General features: G+C 42.9%; 2 protein-coding genes across 6 annotated transcripts; one reads left to right on the forward strand and one right to left on the reverse strand.

Annotated features, from left to right (window-relative positions):
* Positions 1-1,018: 1,018 nt before the first annotated feature.
* Positions 1,019-2,152, reverse strand: smim20 (small integral membrane protein 20). Its single transcript, XM_014206519.2, has 3 exons — positions 1,896-2,152; positions 1,366-1,422; positions 1,019-1,224 (listed from the first exon to the last, which is right to left on the reverse strand). Exons 1-3 carry the CDS (start codon positions 2,002-2,004, stop codon positions 1,187-1,189), a joined length of 204 nt encoding a protein of 67 aa, XP_014061994.1. The 5' UTR covers positions 2,005-2,152; the 3' UTR covers positions 1,019-1,186.
* man2b2 (mannosidase, alpha, class 2B, member 2) lies at positions 2,153-24,591 on the forward strand. 5 transcript variants are annotated; one of them, XM_045721360.1, is made up of 24 exons: positions 2,153-2,400; positions 2,620-2,766; positions 2,871-2,976; positions 3,078-3,250; positions 3,561-3,676; positions 3,902-4,079; positions 4,198-4,396; positions 4,632-4,822; positions 5,007-5,190; positions 5,498-5,634; positions 5,923-6,191; positions 6,408-6,599; positions 6,790-7,033; positions 8,087-8,197; positions 8,281-8,473; positions 8,968-9,224; positions 12,299-12,428; positions 12,665-16,434; positions 16,665-16,778; positions 18,135-18,255; positions 18,854-19,213; positions 19,336-19,457; positions 23,714-23,847; positions 24,354-24,591. In XM_045721360.1, the coding sequence occupies exons 1-18, from the start codon at positions 2,275-2,277 to the stop codon at positions 12,760-12,762; spliced, it is 3,051 nt and encodes a 1,016-aa protein (XP_045577316.1). In that variant the 5' UTR covers positions 2,153-2,274; the 3' UTR covers positions 12,763-16,434; positions 16,665-16,778; positions 18,135-18,255; positions 18,854-19,213; positions 19,336-19,457; positions 23,714-23,847; positions 24,354-24,591.
* Positions 24,592-24,759: the final 168 nt, after the last annotated feature.

The following is a 24,759-nucleotide window of genomic DNA, read 5'->3' on the forward strand; positions in this document are numbered from 1 at the left end:
TACAGTGAATTATAAGTGATATAATCTGTCTGTAAACAATTGTTGGAAAAATTACTTGTGTCATGCACAAAGTAGATGTCCTAACCGACTTGCCAAAACTATAGTTTGTAAACAAGAAATTTGTGGAGTGTTAATGACTCTAACCTAAGTGTATGTAAACTTCTGACTTCAACTGTATCTCACTAATCTCATTATCACACAATTTCCATTTGTGAAGCAAAAGTATCCGATTCCGCAAACTGGGCCTTCTACCAACTACGGAATGGTTGAGTGTGCGAGAGTTTGAAGTGGGCGGAGGTTTTGAAAGATCTGCAGGTGTTCCAAGTGTTGGTGCATTCCCGTTGTCGTGGATACAGTGCTTGCCTCTAGCAGCACTTGTCTAGATGAGCTTGGCTCAAGTTTAATTAAATCATTTGCCTTTTAGTTGGTTCTAAAGCATGTGCACCTCTGTCTAAAACATTGTTCATGTGAAGTGGACATCTGTCAATACAAATGTATTGACAAATATAAACTGGGTGGTTCTCTGAATGCTGATTGGCTGACAGCCATGGTATATCAGATTGTATACCACAGGTCTGACAAAACTATTTTTACTGCTCTAATTACATTGGTAACCAGTTTATAATAGCAATAAGGCACCTCTGGGTTTGTGATATACGGCCAATATACCACGGCTAAGGCTGTTCTAATCCACGACGCAACTCTTCGTGCCTGGATACAGCCCTTAGCTGTGGTATATTGGCCATATGCCACACCTCCTAAGGCCTTATTGCTTAAATATACCCAAAAGAATAAAAAACTAATTGGTTTTCTTTGAAAGCAATACATCTAGGATATAGGCCTACTGAGCACATAATGTACAAAACTGCCTCTCTGCCACTGTCTGAGCAAATAGTGACACCTTGTGGTCATGTGTATCACATCCAATGCACTTCAAGTAGCCTAAAGAAATTAAGTGGCCAATTTAATTCCCAAATACATAGGCCCAAACAGTTCCAAAAACAAAGAAAAAAACACATTGGTCTTTAAACTTTATTCATAGGATAAAGTGGTAAGCATCCATCCACCACACCTAAGCATCCACTCATACAAACACACTCCAATTGGGATTCAGCATCATCTTCAGTGGACAGTCTTCATCAGCATAGCGTCTTCTTTTCCATACCAGGGACAGTTGTCTCAGGCATCACTTTGGCTTGTAGGGATCAGACCATACTTTGACACCTGAAAATACACCAAATTATAACTGATTTATATATGGTTAGTGAAAAATTCAAGTCTGCTGACAGGACAGGGGATGGAACAATACACTATGGCAACAACAAAGAAGAACCATTGCATGACAGAAGTTAGTAGGCTACTTACCCACTGGTTGCACGTCTGCTTGATTGATTCCTGCTCGGTTTGCTCTCTGGACTTGATCTGCAGAGAAGTGAGTGGGGTTTTCAATTGTGTTGCGGGGGACTGGGGTGGGTTTGAACCAGGATCCTTATAGACAAGGCAAGTGCACTACCACAGGCATTGTCCACTGGTGCAATCAGACCACTGTTTGACAGAACTTGTAGTATGATCACAATTGTACAGCATTAAAATAACAGTGTATATTTAAAAACAGAAAACTGTTATACTGAGACCATGGTGCTACGTTATCGCATGGGTTTTTAGAAGACACGGCTACAGCTACAAACAAATGGCATAGCTAATTTGTCAATGCAATTTTTACGGTCCGACTGGCCAGGGCAAAATTGTGTCCACATTAGGATAATAGCAGCTAGTTTTAAAAAAAAGTAACCTAACAAGACTTCCTAGCTAGCATGTCGTTGTATAACAAGACATGGATGCGCTCTTGTGACAGAGTCGACTAGTACATTCCTCGAGTAACGATCGTTACTTACTGTAGTCAGCTGTGTGAGTGAGTGGATGGAAAAATATAGGGTAAAATGCAGCAGCAATTGCTGTTATAAATCCTCCAAATATTAACGTGATTCTTCTGTTTCTTGACATCTTTGTTGCGCATTCACCTCCAAATGCACAATATGTGTGTTTTCCTGAATGTTTTCCGGGGTAAAGTTTACCAGTGAACTTTGTTCACGATCACGAAGTTCTGCGCTGTTTAAAATGGTTGGTTTTAATTTGCGGTTTCACATGATTTTTTTACCTCTGTGCTCACCGTACCTCCAGGGGCGGGGCGCCGCGTGATTGTCACATGCTGCAAAACCATAATAAGGACGTGGTCTAGCGTGAACTTGTAGAACAGCTCATGTTTTGACAGAGATGGGGTTTTTAATTTTCACACTGTTTTTATTTTTCACGGTTATCTGTGCAGAGAGAAATGGACCAATTCAGACGTTTGTTATCCCGCACAGTCACATGGATGTTGGCTGGGTATATACCATTCAGGTTTGTTACTAGCTTACCGAGCTAACGTTAACTCCTGTACTATTGTATTATGTTGGTTTCTTGGACGTTAGAACTAGGGATATTATATTATTTTGTGAGGTTCAAGAATGTCACAAAATGAAATGTCAGTCCAAATATAGCTACAACTCTATACTGTCAGTGTTCACAGTTGACTGCATTGAACATGGGTGTTATTCTGTCTCTTGTCTCTTCAAACAGGAGAGCATGCATGCCTATGCAGCGAACGTGTACTCCAGTGTGACAGAGGCGCTGACACAGAACAAACAGCGCAAGTTCATCGCAGTAGAGCAGGAGTTCTTTCGGCTGTGGTGGGATTCTGTGGCTACAGACAAGCACAAGAAACAAGTAGAATACTATAGAATAATCTTATATACCCCCCCCCCCCATGTGAATTCAGTGCTGCTCATGCAGAAGTCTCATCTTTGTATGACTGTATTTCCCTCCCCCAGGTGCGACAGCTACTGAAGGAGAGTCGACTTGAGTTCGTCATCGGTGGGCAGGTGATGCATGATGAAGCTGTAACCGATCTAGATGATGAGATACTGCAGCTGACGGGTAAAGTGGTTTCATACTTGATGTAGAATATTTGTTTCGTTGGTTGGTTTAAACACGCATGGACTCAATTTCCCTTTCTGTCTCACACACACTGTAATTAGAGGGCCACGGGTTCCTGTACGAGACGTTTGGGGTGCGTCCCCGGTTTTCGTGGCATGTGGACCCGTTTGGAGCCTCTGCCACCACCCCTGTCCTCTTTGCCCTGGCTGGGTTCCATGCCCACCTCATCTCACGTATTGACTATGACCTCAAAGATGGCATGCAGAAGAGCAAGGTATGGTAGTCACCATCGTTTCAGCTACAGCCTACCAGGCAGGTTACCATCTCTATTGAGCAGTCTTGACCATGATCAGTCACTTATAAGCAGTTAACTGGTTTAGAGGCATGACTTAATAATATATGCCATTTAGCAGATGTCTTTATCCAAAGCGACTTAGTCATGCATACATCTTATATACGGGGGATCCGAGGAGTTGATCCTACTATCCTGGTGTTGCAAGCACCATGCTCTATCAACTGAGCTACACTAATGTTTACAATATATTTACATGAAGTTATTGTCATGGTCTTGATGTTTGGAACAGAAACTACAGTTTGTTTGGAGAGGCTCCCCCTCCTTGAAAGAGCAGCAGGAGATCTTCACTCACACCATGGACCAGTTCAGCTACTGTACTCCATCTTACCTGCCTTTCTCTAACAGGTCTCCTACATATCTCCTTTCCCCTCTCTCCATTTTCCATGTCATAACTCTCCTAGCATATTCTGCTCACTTAGACTTACCCCTACAGGCTGTAATTGAATTAAGTCTCCAAATCGTTTTTTGAGTAAATCTCCATTTTGATCAGTTTTGCCTATCACAATGGGCTCTTAATAGATTACAAGCACATGTTTGTCTCAGTGAAACTAATCAGTTGTTCTCTCTCAGCTCTGGTTTCTATTGGAATGGCGTGGCTCTGTTCCCTGACCCCCCTAAAAACGGCATCTACCCCAACATGAGTCTGCCTGTCACCAAAGAGACGCTGCACTCCTATGCCAAGACCATGGTGCAGAACATCCAGCAGAGGGCAGTGTGGTTCAGGACAAACCATGTCCTCTGGCCCTGGGTGAGTCAACATGGATGTACAGCGATCAGGAAACTGTTTCCAATCACAAGTTAATGAGTGTTCTTTCTAGTAACTTCACCATTGAGCAATATGTTTCTCCTGTTATTTCACTCCATAGGGTTGTGACAAGCAGTTCTACAACTCCTCTGTGCAGTTTTCCAACATGGATCCCTTAGTGGAATACATCAACCAGAACAGCAAGGAGTTTGGAGTGACAGTCCAGTACGCCACTCTCAGCGAGTATTTCCAGGCTGTCCACCAATCAAATCTCACTTGGGAGGTGAGGGGAAGTGAGGACTTCCTTCCTTACTCCACTGGTGGGTTTTTCCATAAATGTGCTTATCTATTATACATTTCAAACATGTAAATGGAATATGATTACAACTTCTATAGGAATATGTATATATCAATGGTTCCAGTGACCAAGAGTTGGCACACTCAAAACATGTAGCAGTAAAAACTATTATGAAGCCAAGGGACAAAAAAATGCTTTTTTCACATAATTCCAATCTGGTTCTTGTAGTTCTAAAAAGGAACCTTTTATGTCTCCAGAACCTTTCCAGGCGTGGACTGGGTTCTATGCCTCCCGGAATGTTCTGAAGGGGATAGCCAGGAGAGCTAGTTCCCAGCTGCATGCTGTAGAGACTCTGTTCACTCGGTACCGGGTCAACTACCCAGATGGACCGGTCCCTAAAGAGGAGGCCCTGCAGAAGCTGAAGGCCCTCCGCTGGGCTGTCTCTGAGGTGCCTGATCAAAATACTCATTGTGATTCATTGTGTATTTGTCTGTATTAATTATAGCTATCATTGTAACCCAGTGATTAAACGTTTTCATATCCCCATTTGTCACACAAATTTAGAAATAAGACCCACAAAATGAATTATGAAAACAGTACTTTTTATATTATTCTCTCTGTCTTATCTCCAGGTGCAGCACCATGATGGGATCACAGGGACAGAGTCTCCCAAGGTGTCTGACATGTACATAGAGCACCTAACCCAGGCTATGATGGGAGTAGAAGAACTCCTAGCTGCCCTCTTCCTCCTGCCCCAGGCCCTGGGCACTGCTAGCAACTCTGAAGCCTTCAATAGACAAGACTCTCATAGCAAGGGTAAAGTACTGTACTTCAAAATAATAATGGATAATTGAAAAATATTTATACTTAATTATTTGACATGAACTCAGAGATGTGGATTTGTGAAAGTAGTAGGATGGGAAGCGGGTTTTCACTTATCCAATCACACACTACAGATCAGTGAGTACTCATCAAGGAAGGGGGTACAAAAGGATATATTTTGTATTCTAACAAGGCCCAAGGTTCAGCTTGGTCCAAGGCATCATTTCATGACGATCTTCATCAACTACAACATGGGTCTTTTTGACATAAATCAACATTTTGATAATGAATGTAATTGCAGGCTCCCATCAGGACCTGGAGCAGCACATCATTGTGTACAACCCCCTGGCATGGAACACCACTGCCATCATCAACGTCACGGTAACCTTCCCCATGGCAAGCGTGTTCGACGACCAAGGACAGCCCGTACCTGCACAGGTAGTGTGGAAATACAGAGTGGATTTATCCGGTTAAACATTTTGTAAAACAATGAGTCACCATTATCACGTAAAAGCCATGTGTATATCTGCAGATATACATCATACCTTCTAAACGCACTCGGTTTTCAGATAACTGATTGTGTTCATTGGGCACGCAGCAAAAAACATTTTGCAACGGAAGATGAAAATGTGTGTTTCTTATTGGACAAGTCCAGGTATTCCCTCTGTCTGTTTTCTCCTGTTTAGTGTCTAATGAACACGGCCTGCGTCTCTCTGCTCCCAACAGACCCAGAGTTCAGCTGACTCCAACATGACCTATGACCTGTTCATCGTGGTGGACCTTGGCGGTCTCCAACACAGGAAGTACCTCATCAAGTTCTCAGAGAAGCCGAGTAAAGAGGGGTCCTTGACCCACCAGGCCTGGGTTGTGTCGTTCAAGAGACTAAATGTTTCACAGGAGTTGAAGACAGGAAGGAGACTCTTACCGGTTCTGAATGAGTGTTATAAGATCATGCTGGACCAGGATACTAACCTACTGCATAGCATCACCGACAGGTAGTTATAGTCAACAATCACATTAGGGGCACATTCAACAGGCAAACGTTGTGGAACGTTGCAGATACAAAGGTCATTAATAGAGCTGATGTGATTTCTTCTACAGAGAAGAGAAGCATGTTTATTTTACTGAACGTTGCACAAAGTTTTCCTTTCAAATGCAGCCCAGGTGTTAGGTTAACAATGCCCCCTGTGACCTTTCTGTGACCCTGACAGGCATGAGAAGAGAACGGTGAGAATGAGTCAGGATTTCTGGGAGTACCAGGTCAATGGGAATGTCAGCGCAGGGCCCATCTCTGACAACTACATCTTCAGTGCTAACGGCTCGGCAGTGAGGGCGTACAAGGCCGTCAAGATGGACATTGTCCCTGGGAAGATCATCACTGAGATCAGACAGTACTTCTACAGGTGGGAATGTGAACAACTCCTTTCTGTCAGTCTTTGGTTTCCATGCACCCTCCTTCCGTGGCTACTATCTCTTTTATATTCCATCTATCACCTCTCGTTCTCACACACGCACACTCATACCACACTACACCTTAGTAAGGTGCAGGTGTAATATTGGGTGGCTCACATTAACAATGGGTTCTGTCTGCAGGGAGGAAGCAGATGCGGAATACACCTACTCTGTCACCACCAGAGTACCACAGAGTTTCCCCAGGGGCAGGCTGTGTTACAGGCTGGAGCAGAGCTACTCGCTGGGCCCCCTGGTGGTCAACACTGAGGCTGTCCTCAGGACCAAGACCAGCCTGAAGAACAACAGGACTCTGTTCACTGACGACAACGGGTACCAGATGATGAAGAGGCCTTCCAGGACGTTTGTCAATGATACTGTTGCCAGAGTGAGTGGGTTGTATTTAACCTCTCTAGGGTAGGTGGGACGAAATCGTCCCACCTACTCAACAGCCAGTGGAATCCCGTGGCGCGTTATTCAAATACCTTAGAAATGCTATTACTTCAATTTCTCAAACATATTACTATTTTACACCATTTTAAAGACAAGACTCTCGTTAATCTAACCACACTGTCCGATTTCAAAAAGGCTTTACAACGAAAGCAAAACATTAGATTATGTCAGCAGAGTACCCAGCCAGAAATTATCAGACACCCATTTTCAAGCTAGCATATAATGTCACATAAACCCAAACCACAGCTAAATGCAGCACTAACCTTTGATCTTCATCAGATGACAACCCTAGGACATTATGTTATACAATACATGCATGTTTTGTTGAATCAAGTTCATATTTATATCAAAAATCAGCTTTTTACATTAGCATGTGACGTTCAGAACGAGCATACCCACCACAAACTTCCGGTGAATTTACTAAATTACTCACGATAAACGTTCACAAAAAACATAACAATTATTTTAAGAATTATAGATGCAGAACTTTTTTATGCAATCGCTATGTCCGATTTTAAAATAGCTTTTCGGTGAAAGCACATTTTGCAATATTCTGAGGAGATAGCCCAGCCATCACGAGCTAGCTATTTAGACACCCACCAAGTTTAGCCCTCACCAAAGTCAGATTTACTATAAGAAAAATGTGATTACCTTTGCTGTTCTTCGTCAGAATGCACTCCCAGGACTTCTACTTCAATAACAAATGTTGGTTTGGTTCAAAATAATCCATAGTTATGTTCAAATATCCTCTGTTTTGTTCGTGCGTTCAAGACACTATCCGAAGGGTGACGCGCTGTACACTGAACTTCCACAGTACCTTGCCAGCCAGAAGAAGATGGGCTACACTTTATGAGCCTGGTGCCTCAAGGTTTCTTCCTACTTGGGTGTTTGGTCTCCTCAGCTTTCCTTTTTGGTGGTTCAGGCCTGGGTTACTGTTCAGGACTTTGTGACAATTGCTTTTGTTTCTTCCCGTGTTTGTGTACTGCAGAACTACTACCCCATGGTTCGAATGGCCTACATTGAAGATGACTCTAGCAGACTGGTCCTCCTCAGTGAGAGAGCTCATGGTGTATCCAGCCAGAGTGAGGGAGAGCTGGAGGTGAGTGTGTTTTATGTATGAGATGCGTACACACACACACACACACACACACACACAACCTCAACCCCTTGTATCTGTCCCAGGTGATGCTCCACCGACGTCTGTGGAACAACCAGGAGTGGACTCTGGGTTATAACCTGACCCTGAACGACAGCTCGGTGGTGAGGCCTGTCCTGTGGATGACACTGGGCTCCCTGGCTGCTACCTCCTCTCTCTACCAGAGGGAGGCGCTAGAGCTGCAGCACAGACCTGTGGTCATGCCCATCGACAGGCCACGTGAGTCCACTCCTTATAGCTCTCCTGTTTCCAGGCTCGCAGGTTGAACTTTATTGTCATGAATCTTGACCTGGAGGCAGAACTGAGCAATTTTCCTCTAGATGCTCCAGCTGCAAAGTGAAAATTAGCTATATCGTAAACATTCATGAAAACAAAATGTGCATTTTGGTCTTAATTTAAGGTTAGGGTTAGCAGTATGGTTAGGTTTAAAATCAGATTGTATGACTTTGTGGCTGTGCCAGTTAATGACCAGTCTGCAGAGCTGCCTTCAGGACAAGATTCATGACAGTAAATACCAACCTGCTTAAAGCACGCACAGCTACTTTCCACTAAACTTTCCCTGGAAATCCATAAAGTGGAATCCATTCTAAAAACAAATACACAATTGAAACGTTCCCAAATGGAGTCAACCATGTTTTTGCTCACCTATACTATGCATTGTCACAATGTACGTATAGTCTCATACCCACAATGCCATTCACTGCCCCCTCTAGAGAAGGCCTGGAGGAAGGAGCCTCGGACCAGATCTCCGATTCGCTCCGTGGTCCTGCCTGACAACCTCCACCTGCTGACGCTTAGTGTCCCGGGCTGGGTCTACAACTCCAACCACACCCTGCACCTCCGCAACATAGAGACCGGTACCCCTGGTTCCACACAGCCGGACTACGATCGGGTCCTACTGAGGATCATGCATCTGTATGAGAAGGGGGAAGACCCGGTTCTGTCTCAGCCATCTACCATTAACATGAAGGTAAGAGAACACCGCTAGATGAGATCAATATGAAGATGAGACTTCGATAACAGATGTTTGTGTATTAAATGCTAAATTAAGTGAACAAATAGATGTGATTTTGACATTTGGTGGTCTCTCCTTGGGCTGTGGCGGTTACGAAATTTCGTCAGTCGGTGATTGTCAAGCAAATAACTGTTGGTCTCACGGTAATTGACCGTTAATTAACATAAACACATGTAGCATCTCCTGGCTTCCAGACACAGCCTACAAGCCACTGATGCAGATCTATGGAACATCTACATATTATAAAGTCTAATAAATCCATGTAATATAGCCTACACCTTCACAATAAACCCATTATTTATTTTAGACAGGTCTAAAGAAGCATGATGTAGTCTATTTCATATGAACAGAATAACATATTCTGAGTTGTTCTAATGTTAGGTCCTGATGTGGCTATGCCATATGGCTGTGGGCTACACTAGTTCATTTAGCAAACAAGATTTGCTTAGAATTCAGTGGTATTATTTTATATTATAGTTTGAAGAAAACAATTGAACAAAGCTGAATAAAATAGATATTTTCTCAACGATTTGAGGGAGTGCGTACATGCAGCTTTTCTGAGTTGAGAGGTTACCAAAGAAATGGGTACTCCTACAATACCAGTCAAATGTTTGGAAACACCTACTCATTTAAGGGTTTTTCTTTAGTTTTACTATTTTCTACATTGTAGAATAATAGTCAAGGCATCCAAACTATGAAATAACAGTTATGCAATCATGTGGTAACCAAGAAGTATTTCAGATTCTTCAAAGTAGCCACCCTTTGCCTTGACGACAGCTCTGGACACTCTTGGCATTCTCTCAACAAGCTTCACCTGGAATGCTTTTCCAACAGTCTTGAAGGAGTTCCCACATATGCTGAGCACTCGTCTGCGGTCCAACTCATCCCAAACCAGGTCGGGTGATTGTAGAGGCCAGGTCATTTGATGTAGCACTCCATCACTCCTTCTTGGTCAAATAGCCCTTACACATCCTGGAGGTGTGTTGGGTCATTGTCTGTTGAAAAACAAATGATAGTCCCACTAGGTGCAAACCAGATGGGATGGTGAATTGCTGCAGAATGCTGTGGTAGCCATGCTGGTTAAGTGTGCCTTGAATTCTAAATAAATCACAGACCGTGTACCCAGCAAAGCACCCCCACACCATCACAATACCTCCTGCATGCTTCACGGTGGGGACCACACATGCGAAGATCATCCGTTCACTTGCTCTGCGTCTCAAAAGACTTGGCGGCTGGAACCAAAAATCTCAAATTTGCACTCGTAAGATCAAAGGACAGATTTTCACCGGTCTAATGTCCATTGCTCGTGTTTCTTGGCCCAAGCCAGTCTCTTTTTCTTATTGGTGTCCTTTGACCATAAAGGCCTGATTCAGTCTCCTCTGAACAGTTGATGTTGAGATGTGTCTGTTACTTGAACTCTGTCAAGCATTTATTTGGGCTGCAATTTCTGAGGCTGGTAAGTCTAATGAACTTATCCTCTGCAGCAGAGGTAACTCTGGGACTTCCTTTCCTGTGGCAGTCCTCATGAGAGCCAGTTTCATCATAGCGGCTGATGGTTTTTGCAACTGCACTTGAAGAAACTTTAAAAGTTCTTAATTTTCCTTATTTTTTATTTTTTGGTTACTAGTTGATTCCATATGTGTTACTTCATAGTTATTCTACAAAGTCGAAAATAGTAAAAATATCAAAATACCCTGGAATGAGTCTGTCAACTTTTGACTGCTTCTGTATATGCTTAATTTAGTTATTTATGCAAGTTTAGTTGTGATACAAACGTATGTTTAGATTTTTTTTAAATATATTCTAATTGTGCACGATGTGACTATAATGACTTGAAAAAAGTTGCTTGAAAGGCATGAGCTCTGCTTTGTTTTGCTCATGCTGTACACCCTTCATTAGTCTCTCTCATTCACAATTTGACAAGCACTTGATAATGCCTCATGTCACTGCCCCATCCCCTTTGTGTCTGTAATGCACCCTATGAAAATCCATGCCTTTTGCGGCCATTGTGCGCTTGCCCGGGAATGCTGCGTTGTGCCCTGTGCTTTCCTAAGCACCTGTCACTCACATGGCTTTGTTACATTACAGCCTTGTTCTAAAATGGATTAAATTGTTTTTGTTCCTCGATCTCCACACAATACCCCATAATGACAAAGCAATAACAGGTTTTTTCTTTGGCAATTTATTTTTTTAAATTCAACTGGGCTATACTCCTGTTGTAAAGATGCAATGTGTTTAATATTAGTAAAGTTGAGAAATATAGTAGACCTAGCCTATAGAAAGCTGATGGGATCATTCTCTTTAAGAGGCCATCACCCTGTTTTCTCGTGCGATTGCATAGCTTATAGAAATTTTGCGCAACATGGGCACTCATGAAGTGTTTGATTAGATTTTCAATGACATTTGCATTGATATCGGAGTGATTAGCGGGACAATGGAGAGCTGAGTACCAGGCAGTTAGCAAGTTTGGTAGGCTCATAACGACCAACAGCATCATAGCTTGGAGATGCCTAATTACCGTGACTAAACGGTCACATTTGTTCGTTTATCATATATGCATAGTCACTTTAACGATACATTCATGTACATACTACTTCAATTGGCCCGACCAACCAGTGTTCCCGCACATTGGCTAACCGGGCTATCTGCATTGTGTCCCACCACCCCCTCTTTTACGTTACTGGTACTCTCTGTTCATATATGCATAGTCACTTCAACCATATCTACATGTACATACTACCTCATCAACCCGACTAACCGGTGTCTGTATGTAGCCTCGCTACTCTGTATAGCCTGTCTTTTTACTGTGTTTAAAAAGAAGACTTATTGTTCACCTAATACCTTTTTTCCATTATTGGTTAGAGCCTGTAAGTAAGCATTTCACTGTAATACTGTTGTATTCGGCGCATGTAACAAACTTTGATTTGACATGGAGTTTGACTGCCGGTAATACGGTCACCGCAACAGCCCAGGTCACTACTCCATTTACACTGTATTTCGTTTGAAAATCCATTTCCTGTGTGAACCAGGAAGTGCTGCGGGGCATGGGGGAAGTGAGAGCGTTGGAGGAGCGCTCTCTCACAGGAACCTGGGATATCGCTGACCTCCAGAGGTGGAAGTGGAAGGCTTCAGAAGACCCAGGGAGGGGTGTGAGTGTTGGTAAGCTTCAGTTCAGCATTGGTGGGGGTGAAATATTACATCTGGATACATACCTTTTGTTAAAAGATGAGAAGTTACTGTATCAGTGTACCTTTGAGATTCAGGAGCTGTCAATTCAGTTCACAATGGAGTAGGCTGTAGTGTTTGTTAACCACCTGTGAGATCTGAAGAACAAAATGTCTTTAAAATTGTTTGTTTTTGTCTATGTCCTGAGTGTTGGTATTTGTTTGTTTCAGGGGTCAAGAGGTCAAGTGTTGGTGTGAGAGGAGAGTTCAACGTGACCATATCACCCAAAGAAATCAGGACCTTCTTTGTTTACTTCAAGCTCAAGTAGAAAGTTCCAGTTCCCCTTCAGTCTTCTGTGAAGATGGATAACTAGTCTGCAGAGAGGCCTTCTGACATGTAGAACATGGGATTAAACATTCTGTAATGTACATTTTGTCTTTCTTTATTTTCCTCAGTTGAAGTGCTTCTGTTTTAAGGCCTTGGAGTGGGGAAGGTCATTATTGATGCCTCAAAGCATCTGATACCCTCATAACTACTGGGTTAGGTTCTCACTGTTTAAGTAGCGGTAAGGTTGTTCATCTGTACGCCGTAGGTGAGAAACGTTCTTCCTGTTTGCAAGTGAGCACAGTGCTGACAGTCCACAGTAGACCACACGGCCACTTCCTGTTATTGGCCTTAGAGAATAAGAACTTTCCGTAGGGTGACATCAGTCTTTAAATCAAATATTATTGGTAACACATGGTTAGCAGATGTTAATGAGAGTGTTGCGAAATGCTTGTGCTTCTAGTTCCGACCATGCCGTAATATTTAGCAATTTCACAACTACAAGTGTAAAGGTAGGGTGACATCAGTCTAGAGCTGCACTTGGTTCACTTGAATTGTCCCTTTCCAGTGGCTCTAAAATGCGACGTTCAAATCAAGAGCACCCAGTGATCAATCTGAAAGTTCAAATATAAAGTCATCCAGGGTTTCTGTTCAGAACCATTAATAAAGGAGTTGTGGAAATTCACTGCTAAAGACATGCCTAGTTAAAAAAAATATATATAAGTCAGTAAAGGACAAATTCTTATTTACAAGGACTGCCTACCGGCGAACAGTTGGTTAACTGCCTTGTTCATGGGCAGAATGACAGATTTTTAACTTGTCAGCTCGGGGATTCGATCCTTTCGGTTACTGGCCCAACGATCTAACCACTAGGCTACCTGCCGCCCCAAAAGTCGAAGTAAGTTAAGCAATCTTTAATGCACAGAGGTTCATTAATTCAGTACAAGCCTGATGAAACTCTAAAGAGTAGATTCCCTTTATACTGCAACACAAACAAGTCCTCTAAGCATGGTTGGTTCCTGCATGTGACTGACTGATGGCACACCAGGCTTCTTACCTTAAATGGGATATTGTGTCACTCCTTGTTCCCAGAGCAATGTTCTGGGCGTACTGCCAAATTGCTTATGAGTGTGGTTTACTCCTTTGTGCAGTCAACTCGCCACTCGCATGAACCCAACCAAGTCAGGTTATTAGAAAAGCAGCATTGTGCCAAACATGATCACACACACACAGAGAAATTTCCATTAAATGCATTGCTTTTTCTTGTGACGTCTACAGCGGTGACTCATAGGATTTTGCATCTGTTCAATGGAGAAAGACAATGAGATGAGCAAGTGTCATTTTGAAGGGGCAGTTTTGGGCAAGCATGCAAATAGTACGAAGTGATCAAACTAAAGGATAGAGCTTTGCCACTTTACCTGACATACGTTTTATCACATTTGCAAAAGGATGATGGGATATACTTTGCTTGGTTACTGTGGAGATACTGAGATTTCAGAAAGGACATGGTGCTGGGACCACACTCTAGGTCAGGGCTGTCCAACCCTCTTCCTGGAGATCTACAGTCCTGTGGGTTTTCAGTTCAACCCTAATTTAACACCTGTTTCTGCTAATTAGCTGGTCAACACCTTAACTAGCTTAATCAGATATGCTAAATTAGGGTTGGACTGAATCTACAGGACAGTAGGTCTCCAGGAAGAGGGTTGGGCAGCCCTGCCTAGGTCAATGGTGCCAAACTCATTCCTTGGCCTAGTCAAAGATGGATAAATGAAGATGGTTCACTCAAGCCATTTACCATTGTAAAAAATATGAAATGTTCCTGTCTAAGTGGGTGTTCCCTCTTGCGTAAGCATGCTTTCCCATGTAAGCTCACGGTTCATCCAAATGGGGCTTGTTCCTCTGCCCAGGTGTTGCTGATGCCAGATCTCACAACACCTGGATAGGTATTTTACAAATTACTGGTTGATGCATGCAACATCTGAGCAGGGGAACGCAACCAATATCTGGCATGCTCACGCCAGAGAGGGAACATCAGGCTCCACTTGTTGTCTGCTCGCCCGCCCCGACCCACATTTCTTTGCCAGTGAGATGTCTTGCTCTGAGACACCCCCATAGTGGACCAGAGTGGTTTCACCCCAATCAGAAAAATTAGACGGAGGGATGTCTTGGTTTCTATACCGTCTCTGGCCTAGTGTTTGCTGGTTTTTGGTGTTTACTTTCAGTTAAGACCTAGACAACCAAGTGAGGAGAGTTTCTTACTAATCAATGATGTACAAGGGAGGAGGGAAAACCAGCAGACAATCGGCCCTCCGTGTGGAATGAGTTTGACATCCCTGGTCTAGGTGAAGCCTCTGAAGGTTGACGTGTGGGATACCAAGGAGATGGGCCCTGGATATACTCTGGGCCCTAGTTAAGATTCCTGTTAATACAGATCGTATGACTGTTACATTTCTCCAGTCTACAGAATTTTTTTCCAAGCTTACTGTAATTTTGAGGTCAATTTTCACTATACTTACGCAAGGGGAGATGGGTAGTGGAGTCCACAGCAGTGTTGCCAGTACAAAGGGGAGAGAGAAATGCCAAGCTGTGATTGGCTGTGAAAGTGTGAAATAAATAAATACGGAGAGAGAGGGAGAGTCAGAAAGGTGTTGGTATAAGTGAGAGAACAGATCACCCCATCAGTCATCTGACATGAGGTGCTTGTATAACTTGTTGTGTTGCTGCCTGTGTAACCGATGTGAAATGGCTTGCTAGTTAGCGGTGGTGCGCACTAATAGCGTTTCAATCGGTGACATCACTCGCTCTGAGACCTTGGGTGTCAGTTGTTGATGTGTGCAGAGGGTCCCTGGTTCGAGCCCAGGTTGGGGCGAGGAGAGCGATGGAAGCTATACTGTTACACCTGCTCTGCTCGTCAATCTGTTTTCTCTCATCCTGCGGTAAGTGCAGACCGTTCATATTGGGTTAATCAAAACCTAACTTATACATTAGAAATATTTTGAAAATAACTGGTAAAAACAAATTATTGTATCCTCCCTCATGCTTGTTTTACGTGTAATATGTAGAACTCATAAAACCGGTTTGTTTGGAAGGGGTTGTGTGTTTGTTAAAAAATGGTGGTGTGATTCTTATTGATTATATCGACTCAATAAAAATCAATTGTTGACAAAAAAGAAAACCTTGTTTATACCATGGTAAGAATGAGTGAATAATGATTGATGTGGGTGTGTTATAAGGATCTATACATTACATTGGATTTTATGTGTATCCTTGTCATTTGATACTTTAGTAATATGTTATTTTCTCTATCTCTCCACAGGTATAAGCAGCACGTTGGTGGTGATCCAGTCTCCTCATAATGTAACAGTAACAGAGGGTGACACTGTTCAGATCCACTGCTGCTGGAATACAAATGTGTCAAGAGCGACAGTTAATTGGCATAAAGAAGGACACACCGAGATAAAATATAATAGTTTACGGGTCAACAACAGGCAGTGTCATGACAGGGCATCTCAACAGACTGTAGCCTGTAACTGCTCACATTGGACCATCTCAAACCTCACTAGAAATGACACGGGTACTTACATCTGTAAAGTTACTATGGAGATACCATCTCATATTGAATCTGTGGGGAATGGGACACGGATAACAGTTACAGTCAGAGAGCATAAAAGCCAAGGTGAGTAGTCTGATTTGGTCTATATCTTTGTCAAGCATAATGTGTACCACTGATGTACAGTAGCTCTGGTTTGCTAAAGAGTAAGGTTTTGACTTATAGGCTATTACACAGATCAATCACTTTACAACAATATACAGTTCTCAATTCTCCTGAATACCAATATTCCATGTGTAGTCTGTCAGGATTTGTATAATAACTTGTGTGTATTGACACCATGTATGTGTTTACAGTGATTATTGAGACCTCGGAGGACATAGCAGTCCCCTACACCTTGAGATGTCTCCCAGTCATTATACTGGTGGCCATATTCTGTTACTATAGCTACCAGTGGAAGAAAAGTCAATGTAAGTCTGTCAATAATTTGAATTCATAACGTATGGATCCACAAAAATATTATAAACTGAACAACAATATAAACGCAACATGCTACAATTTCAACGACTTCAATGATTTTACTGAGTTACAGTTCATATTAAGAACAGTCAATTGAAATAAATTAATTGGGGCTCCCGAGTGGCGCAGGTGTCTAAGGCACTGCATCTCAGTGCTGGAGGCGTCACTACAGACCCTGGTTCAATTCCAGGCTGTATCACAACCGGCTGTGATTGGGAGTCCCATAGGGCGGCGCACCATTGGCCCAGCGTTGTTAGGGTTTGGCCGTTATTGTAAATAAGAATTTGTTCTTACATATTTTTGTCATTTAGTGGACGCTTTTATCCAGAGCGACTTACAGTAGTGAATGCATACATTTCATGCATTTTTTTTCTCCGTTCTGGTCACCCGTGGGAATCAAACCCACAACCCTGACATTGCAAACACCAAGCTCTACCAACTGAGCCACACGAGTCTTAACTGACTTGCCTTGTTAAATAAAGATTAAATAAAATTAGGCCGTAATCTATGGATTTCACATGACTGGGCAGGGGCACAGCCATGGGTGGGCTTTGAAGGGAATAGTCCCCCCCATTGGGAGCCAGGCCCAGCCAGTCAGAATGAGTTTTTCCCCACAAAAGGGCTTTGTTACAGATAGAAATACTCCTCAGTTTCATCATCTGTCCGGGTGGCTGGTCTCAGACGATCCTGCAGGTGAAGAAGCCGGATGTGGTATCCTGGGCTGGCTAGGTTACACGTGGTCTGCAGTTATGAGGCCGGTTGGACGTACTGCCAAATTCTATAAAACAACGTTGGAGGTGGATTGTAGTAGAGAAATTAACTTTAAATTCTCTGGCTATAGCTCTGGTGGACCTTCCTGCAGTCAGCATGCCAATTCCATGCAGAAATGTTTGCTTTATATTTTGTCTTTGCTAAATTTTTACATCAGATGTTGTTGGAATGAAGTTAGACTTGTGACAGTGAGTGACACAACAATGGAAATTTCACAATCTTCACATTTAGTTCTCTGCTTTCCCCATAATTTTGCCAACGATTAAACTTTTGACTAGATCTTTAATCAACAAATAAAGCTGGTTCAGAACTGCAGATACTTGAAATCAACTGGTATGGAGCAGACAGCAAGACCAAAAGAAGATGACATTACTGGGTCAAAGGTTAAGCATGAAGAAAGAACACATTACGCACATAAAGAAGAGAGAGAAAGATGGAGAGAAGTGACTCTGTGGTTAACATTTCAGTGCATCATGTGTCAAAGGAAGTACCCACAGCGAGTGTGTGTGTGTGTGTGTGTGTGTGTGTGTGTGTAGAGGGGGAGGCCACAGCACCTGAAGGCTGAGTGACTGGGTTCATTCTCATATCCTCCCAGAAAGATGAAGCATCTGCTGGTCTGGCTGCTCCTCTCCTACTTCTGTTTCTTCTCTTCTTGGGGTAAGTTACAAAATATTGACTTACACATTTATTTGGACCATCATTATCTTAGATTAAACCAACACCATATTGGCTCACCGGGCAAAGACATCACAATGTTTTTAAAGGGACGGTAATTTACATACTCTACTGGTCTGGACATTACATTTTAACATTTACATTTACGTCATTTAGCAGACGCTCTTATCCAGAGCAACTTACAGTAGTGAATGCATACATTTCATTTCATGCATTTAAAAAAAAAAAAATTGTACTGGCCCCCCGAGGGAATCAAACCCACAACCCTGGCGTTGTACACACCGTGCTGGCGTTGCAAACACCATGCTCTACCAACTGAGCCTCTTAACTTGTTTTTAATTATTTCACTGTAGTTGATGCATTTATTTTGGTATCATTAACAACAACAACAATGCTTGTAGAATTCATAAAACTAAGTTTTATACCCCATTTCATACCATGTTTTATACCATGTATTATTTAGATTTGGTAATGGTACCACCCTAATATGAATACATTACATCAGCTTCATGCATATCATACTATTTAGCCCTGTCATTTGATGTTTCACTAATATGCTGTTTTCTCTATCTCTCCACAGGTATAAGCAGCACGTTGGTGGTGATCCAGTCTCCTCATAATGTAACAGTAACAGAGGGTGACACTGTTCAGATCCACTGCTGCTGGAATACAAATGTGTCAAGAGCGACAGTTAATTGGCATAAAGAAGGACACACCGAGATAAAATATAATAGTTTACGGGTCAACAACAGGCAGTGTCATGACAGGGCATCTCAACAGACTGTAGCCTGTAACTGCTCACATTGGACCATCTCAGACCTCACTAGAAATTACACGGGTACTTACATCTGTAAAGTTACTATGGAGATACCATCTCTTATTGAATCTGTGGGGAATGGGACACGGATAACATTTACGTCCCAAAATACGACAAACAATGGTGAGTATTGATTAGAGACAGTTAACATTTCTTTGGTGAAAGTTATACATTAAGAACAAGTTAAACTGGTTATAGATCCAATCTTATTGCAATAGTTTGCTAACTCCACTCTTTCTGCACAGCAGATTCCTCAGAAAAAAGTCCGGCCCAGCTGTCTGTCATGATTCCACTTACTGTCCTGCCACTGTTCCTCATCGCTCTCATCTGCCTGTACATGGCATGGAAAAAACACCAAGGTCAGAGGGTATTGTGATATTATGTTTATTTTACAACTTTACATCAGTGCTTGACTGGAGCTGAGTACCGACACCTCACATGTTCTACTGCTTGAACTCATGTTCCTCTTATAGAATATCAGCTCAGAAGTATTGTGGAGCACCTGCACCTAAATATAAACAGTACCGCCACCCACAATGAGAACCGGCACCTATTTCAGTCCAAGTCAAACACTGCTATAGGATACTACACTTGTGTGCTTATGAAAGAGTTGGTAGCTTGTCAAACAACGATAACATATGTTTACATTCATAGAGTAGATCAGAACCTACAATCCGACAATGTACATTTTCATTTCTATAGAGCAGCCACGGAGTCTTGTCTTGGAAGCCGTTTCAACCTAAACTTGCAACAGTCCCTAGTTTTGCATTTCAAGCCCATTTCGCAACAGATCAGAGTTACAGTATACACTGCTCAAAAAAATAAAGGGAACACTTAAACAACACAATGTAACTCCAAGTCAATCACACTCCTGTGAAATCAAACTGTCCACTTAGGAAGCAACACTGATTGACAATAAATTTCACATGCTGTTGTGCAAATGGAATAGACAACAGGTGGAAATTATAGGCAATTAGCAAGACACCCCCTATAAAGGAGTGGTTCTGCAGGTGGGGACCACAGACCACTTCTAATTTCCTATGCTTCCTGGCTGATGTTTTGGTCACTTTTGAATGCTGGCGGTGCTTTCACTCTAGTGGTAGCATGAGACGGAGTCTACAACCCTCACAAGTGGCTCAGGTAGTGCAGCTCATCCAGGATAGCACATCAATGCGAGCTGTGGCAAGAAGGTTTGCTGTGTCTGTCAGCGTAGTGTCCAGAGCATGGAGGCGCTACCAGGAGACAGGCCAGTACATCAGGAGACATGGAGGAGGCCGTAGGAGGGCAACAACCCAGCAGCAGGACCGCTACCTCCGCCTTTGTGCAAGGAGGAGCAGGAGGAGCACTGCCAGAGCCCTGCAAAATGACCTCCAGCAGGCCACAAATGTGCATGTGTCTGCTCAAACGGTCAGAAACAGACTCCATGAGGGTGGTATGAGGGCCCGACGTCCACAGGTGGGGGTTGTGCTTACAGCCCAACACTGTGCAGAACGTTTGGCATTTGCCAGACAACACCAAGATTGGCAAATTCGCCACTGGCGCCCTGTGCTCTTCACAGATGAAAGCAGGTTCACACTGAGCACGTGACAGAGTCTGGAGACACCGTGGAGAACGTTCTGCTGCCTGCAACATCCTCCAGCATGACTGGTTTGGCGGTGGGTCAGTTATGGTGTGGGGTGGCATTTCCTTGGGGGGCCGCACAGCCCTCCATGTGCTCGCCAGAGGTAGCCTGACTGCCATTAGGTACCGAGATGAGATCCTCAGACCCCTTGTGAGACCATATGCTGGTGCGGTTGGCCCTGGGTTCCTCCTAATGCAAGACAATGCTAGACCTCATGTGGCTGGAGTGTGTCAGCAGTTCCTGCAAGAGGAAGGCATTGATGCTATGGACTGGCCCGCCCGTTCCCCAGACCTGAATCCAATTGAGCACATCTGGGACATCATGTCTCGCTCCATCCACCAACGCTACGTTGCACCACAGACTGTCCAGGAGTTGGTGGATGCTTTAGTCCAGGTCTGGGAGGAGATCCCTCAGGAGACCATCCGCCACCTCATCAGGAGCATGCCCTGGCGTTGTAGGGAGGTCATACAGGCACGTGGAGGCCACACACACTACTGAGCCTCATTTTGACTTGTTTTAAGGACATTACATCAAAGTTAGATCAGCCTGTAGTGTGGTTTTCCACTTTAATTTTGAGTGTGACTCCAAATCCAGACCTCCATGGGTTGATAAACTGGATTTCCATTGATTATTTTTGTGTGATTTTGTTGTCAGCACATTCAACTATGTAAAGAAAAAAGTATTTAATAAGATTATTTATTTCATTCAGATCTAGGATGTGTTGTTTAAGTGTTCCCTTTATTTTTTTGAGCAGTGTATATTCAATGCTTTATCACCTTGTTACCATGCAAGACAGTGAGTTGACGCATCCTGTTATTTGGTTGTTTTTCTGTATACGCCCTTGATATCTACAAACCCGTGAAAAAGTATAAACCTGTGGAAAAAGTATTGCACCCTTTCTGATTTTCTCTATTTTTGCATATTTTTAATACTGAATGTTATCAGATCTTTAACCAAAACCTAATATTAGAAAAAGGGAATCTGAGTTTACAAAAAATGAAAAATGGATGCTTATTTTATTTACATTTACATTTTAGTCATTTAGCAGACGCTCTTATCCAGAGCGACTTACAGTAGTGAATGCATACATTTCATACATTTCATTTCATGCATTTTTTTGTTGTTGTACTGGCCCCCCTTGGGAATCGACAGAAACCACAAAACAAAAGGGAGGGTGATAACTGTCTATGGCGGCTCAAATGGAATCGAACCCACAACCCTGGCGTTGCACACACCATGCTGGCGTTGCAAACACCATGCTCTACCAACTGAGCCACATTTATTTATCAAAGTTATGCAATGCCCAGTTCCCCTGTGTGAAAAAGTAATTGCCCCTTTACACTCAATAACTGGTTGTGCCACCTTTAGCTCTAATGACTGCAACCAAACACTTCCTGTAGTTGTTGATCAGTCTCTCACGTTGCTGTGGAGGAATTTTGGCCCGCTCTTCCATGCAGAACTGCTTTAACTTAGCGACATTTGTGGGTTTTCAAGCATGAACTGCTCGTTTCAAGTCCTGTCACATCTGAATTGGGGTTAGGTCTGGACTATGACTAGGCCATTCCAAAACTTCATATTTGTTGATTTTTTTTGTTGTTGCCATTTTCATGTAGACTTGATTGTGTGTTTTGGATCATTGTCTTGCTGCATGACTCAGCTTCAGCTCACAGACGGATGGCCTGACATTCTCCTGTAGAATTCTCTGATAACAATTCAGTGTTTGGTTTTCGCCAGACATAATGGGACCCATCTCATCCAAAAAGTTGACTCAAGTTTGCCAGGAAGCACCTGGATGATCATCAAGACTCTTGGAAGAATGTTCTATGGATAAATGAGTCAAAAGTATAACTTTTTGGACGACATTGTTACAGCTGTCGAAAGGAGCAGACCAAAGTGCAGCGTGGTTGTAGTTCCACATTTTATTAAATCCGTGAAACTTTGCAATACATAAATAACTGAAACTGACAAAACAACAAACCGTGACGCAGAGAGAAACAAACACTACTCAAAATAAAATAACCCACAAAAACAGGAAAAAAAAACCTACTTAAATATGATCTCCAATTAGAGGCAACGAGGACCAGCTGCCTCCAATTGGAGATCAACCCCCAAAAACAACATAGAAATAGAAACCTAGAACTAAACATATAGAAAAACACAAAACACCCTCTGTCATGCCTTGACCTACTCTACTATAGAAAATGACATCTTACTAGGGTCAAGACGTGACAGACATGGGTCCCATTATGCCTGGCAAAAACCAAGCACTGCATTCCACAGTAAAAACCTTATACCAACGGTCAAGCATGGTGGTGGTGGTGGTAGTGGGATGCTTTGCTGCCTCAGGACCTGGACGACTTGCCTTAATAGAAGGAACCATGAATTCTGCTTTGTATCAGAGAATTCTACAGGAGAATGTCAGGCCATCTGTCTGTGACCTGAAGCTGAAGCGCAGCTGGGTCATGCAGCAAGACATTGATCTAAAACACACAATCAAGTCTACATGAAATTGTCTAAAAAGAAACAAATTTGACATTTTGGAATGGCCTAGTCAAAGTTCAGACCTAATCCCAATTCAGATGTGGCAGGACTTGAAACGAGCAGTTCATGCTTGAAAACCCAGAAATGTCGCTGAGTTACAGCAGTTCTGCATTGAAGCGTGGGCCAAAAAGCCTCCACAGTGACGTAAGAGACTGATCAACCACTACAGGAACCGTTTGGTTGGAGTCATTGCAGCTAAAGATAGCACAAGCAGTTTTTTTGTGTAAGGGGACAATTACTTTTTCATACAGAGGCATTGGGTGTTGCACAACTTTGTTAATGGAATACATGAAATAAGCATGTAATGTTGTGTTATTTGTTCACTCAGGTTCCCTTAATCTAATTTTAGGTTTTGATGGAAGATCAGATAACATTCAGTATGAAAAATATGCAAAAGTAGAGAAAATTAGAAAGGAGGCAAATATTTTGTTTATAACACTGTATGTGTATGGTGTGTACAGGTGGTGCCCCAGACAGAGCGGCCAGGGTGATCCACGAGGCCCCCAACCATGAGGACGAGGAGTTGAAGATGGAGGAGCTGGAAGAGGCCGCCAAACAGAGCTCTTCCTCCTCCTCCAGAGGATCCACCCAATGGGTGAGTCTCATAATCAGTACACACCATACCACCTACCGCCACGATACACCGTCCCACACCCTACTCACAGGCTAATCACATCATACCACCTACCGCCACGATACACCGTCCCACACCCTACTCACAGGCTAATCACACCATACCACCTACCGCCACGATACACCGTCCCACACCCTACTCACAGGCTAATCACACCATACCACCTACCACCACGATACACCGTCCCACACCCTACTCACAGGCTAATCACACCATACCACCTACCGCCACGATACACCGTCCCACACCCTACTCACAGGCTAATCACATCATACCACCTACCGCCACGATACACCGTCCCACACCCTACTCACAGGCTAATATTCCTATCCTGATTTAGTGGAGTAAGTTCTATAGGCATGGTGATCTCACTTAAGATGTTAGAACGTTTCTGAAGTCTGTGTTATTCTATATGCATTGCTGACTTTTTTTCTCTCTCTCTCGCTCTCTCTCTCTCTTGCTCTCAGTGTCAAGTCCAGGTGTATGAATCACTTGATTACTTGGCTTTACCAACCCAAGACAAAGGTTAAGGACTGGCTCAGCCCAGTCTGTCAATGTATTTTTCTATTACATTTCATGTGTCAGTCATTTCTGTATGAATTTTACAGTATGTATGTACAGTGTATTTTTGATGTGTGTGTTTTTGTATTTGATTGCAGTAGGTAATTACTGCTATTGTTTCTTCTATAAACCATTTTTACTGTGTGGAATGTACTTTATTCTCCAGTGAGGGAGCAAAACAGAAAGTCATGTAAATCTAGATTGTGCGATGAGGTACTTTTATAGAGATCTGTGAATAGTTAGTCTTTATTTAACTCTGGTTTGTATCTTAAACCTACGCAAAAGCCAGTGTTCACATGAAAAGTGTGTGTG

Source organism: Salmo salar, chromosome ssa07 (genome assembly GCF_905237065.1).
Source record: "Salmo salar chromosome ssa07, Ssal_v3.1, whole genome shotgun sequence".
Classification (NCBI taxonomy): domain Eukaryota; kingdom Metazoa; phylum Chordata; class Actinopteri; order Salmoniformes; family Salmonidae; genus Salmo; species Salmo salar.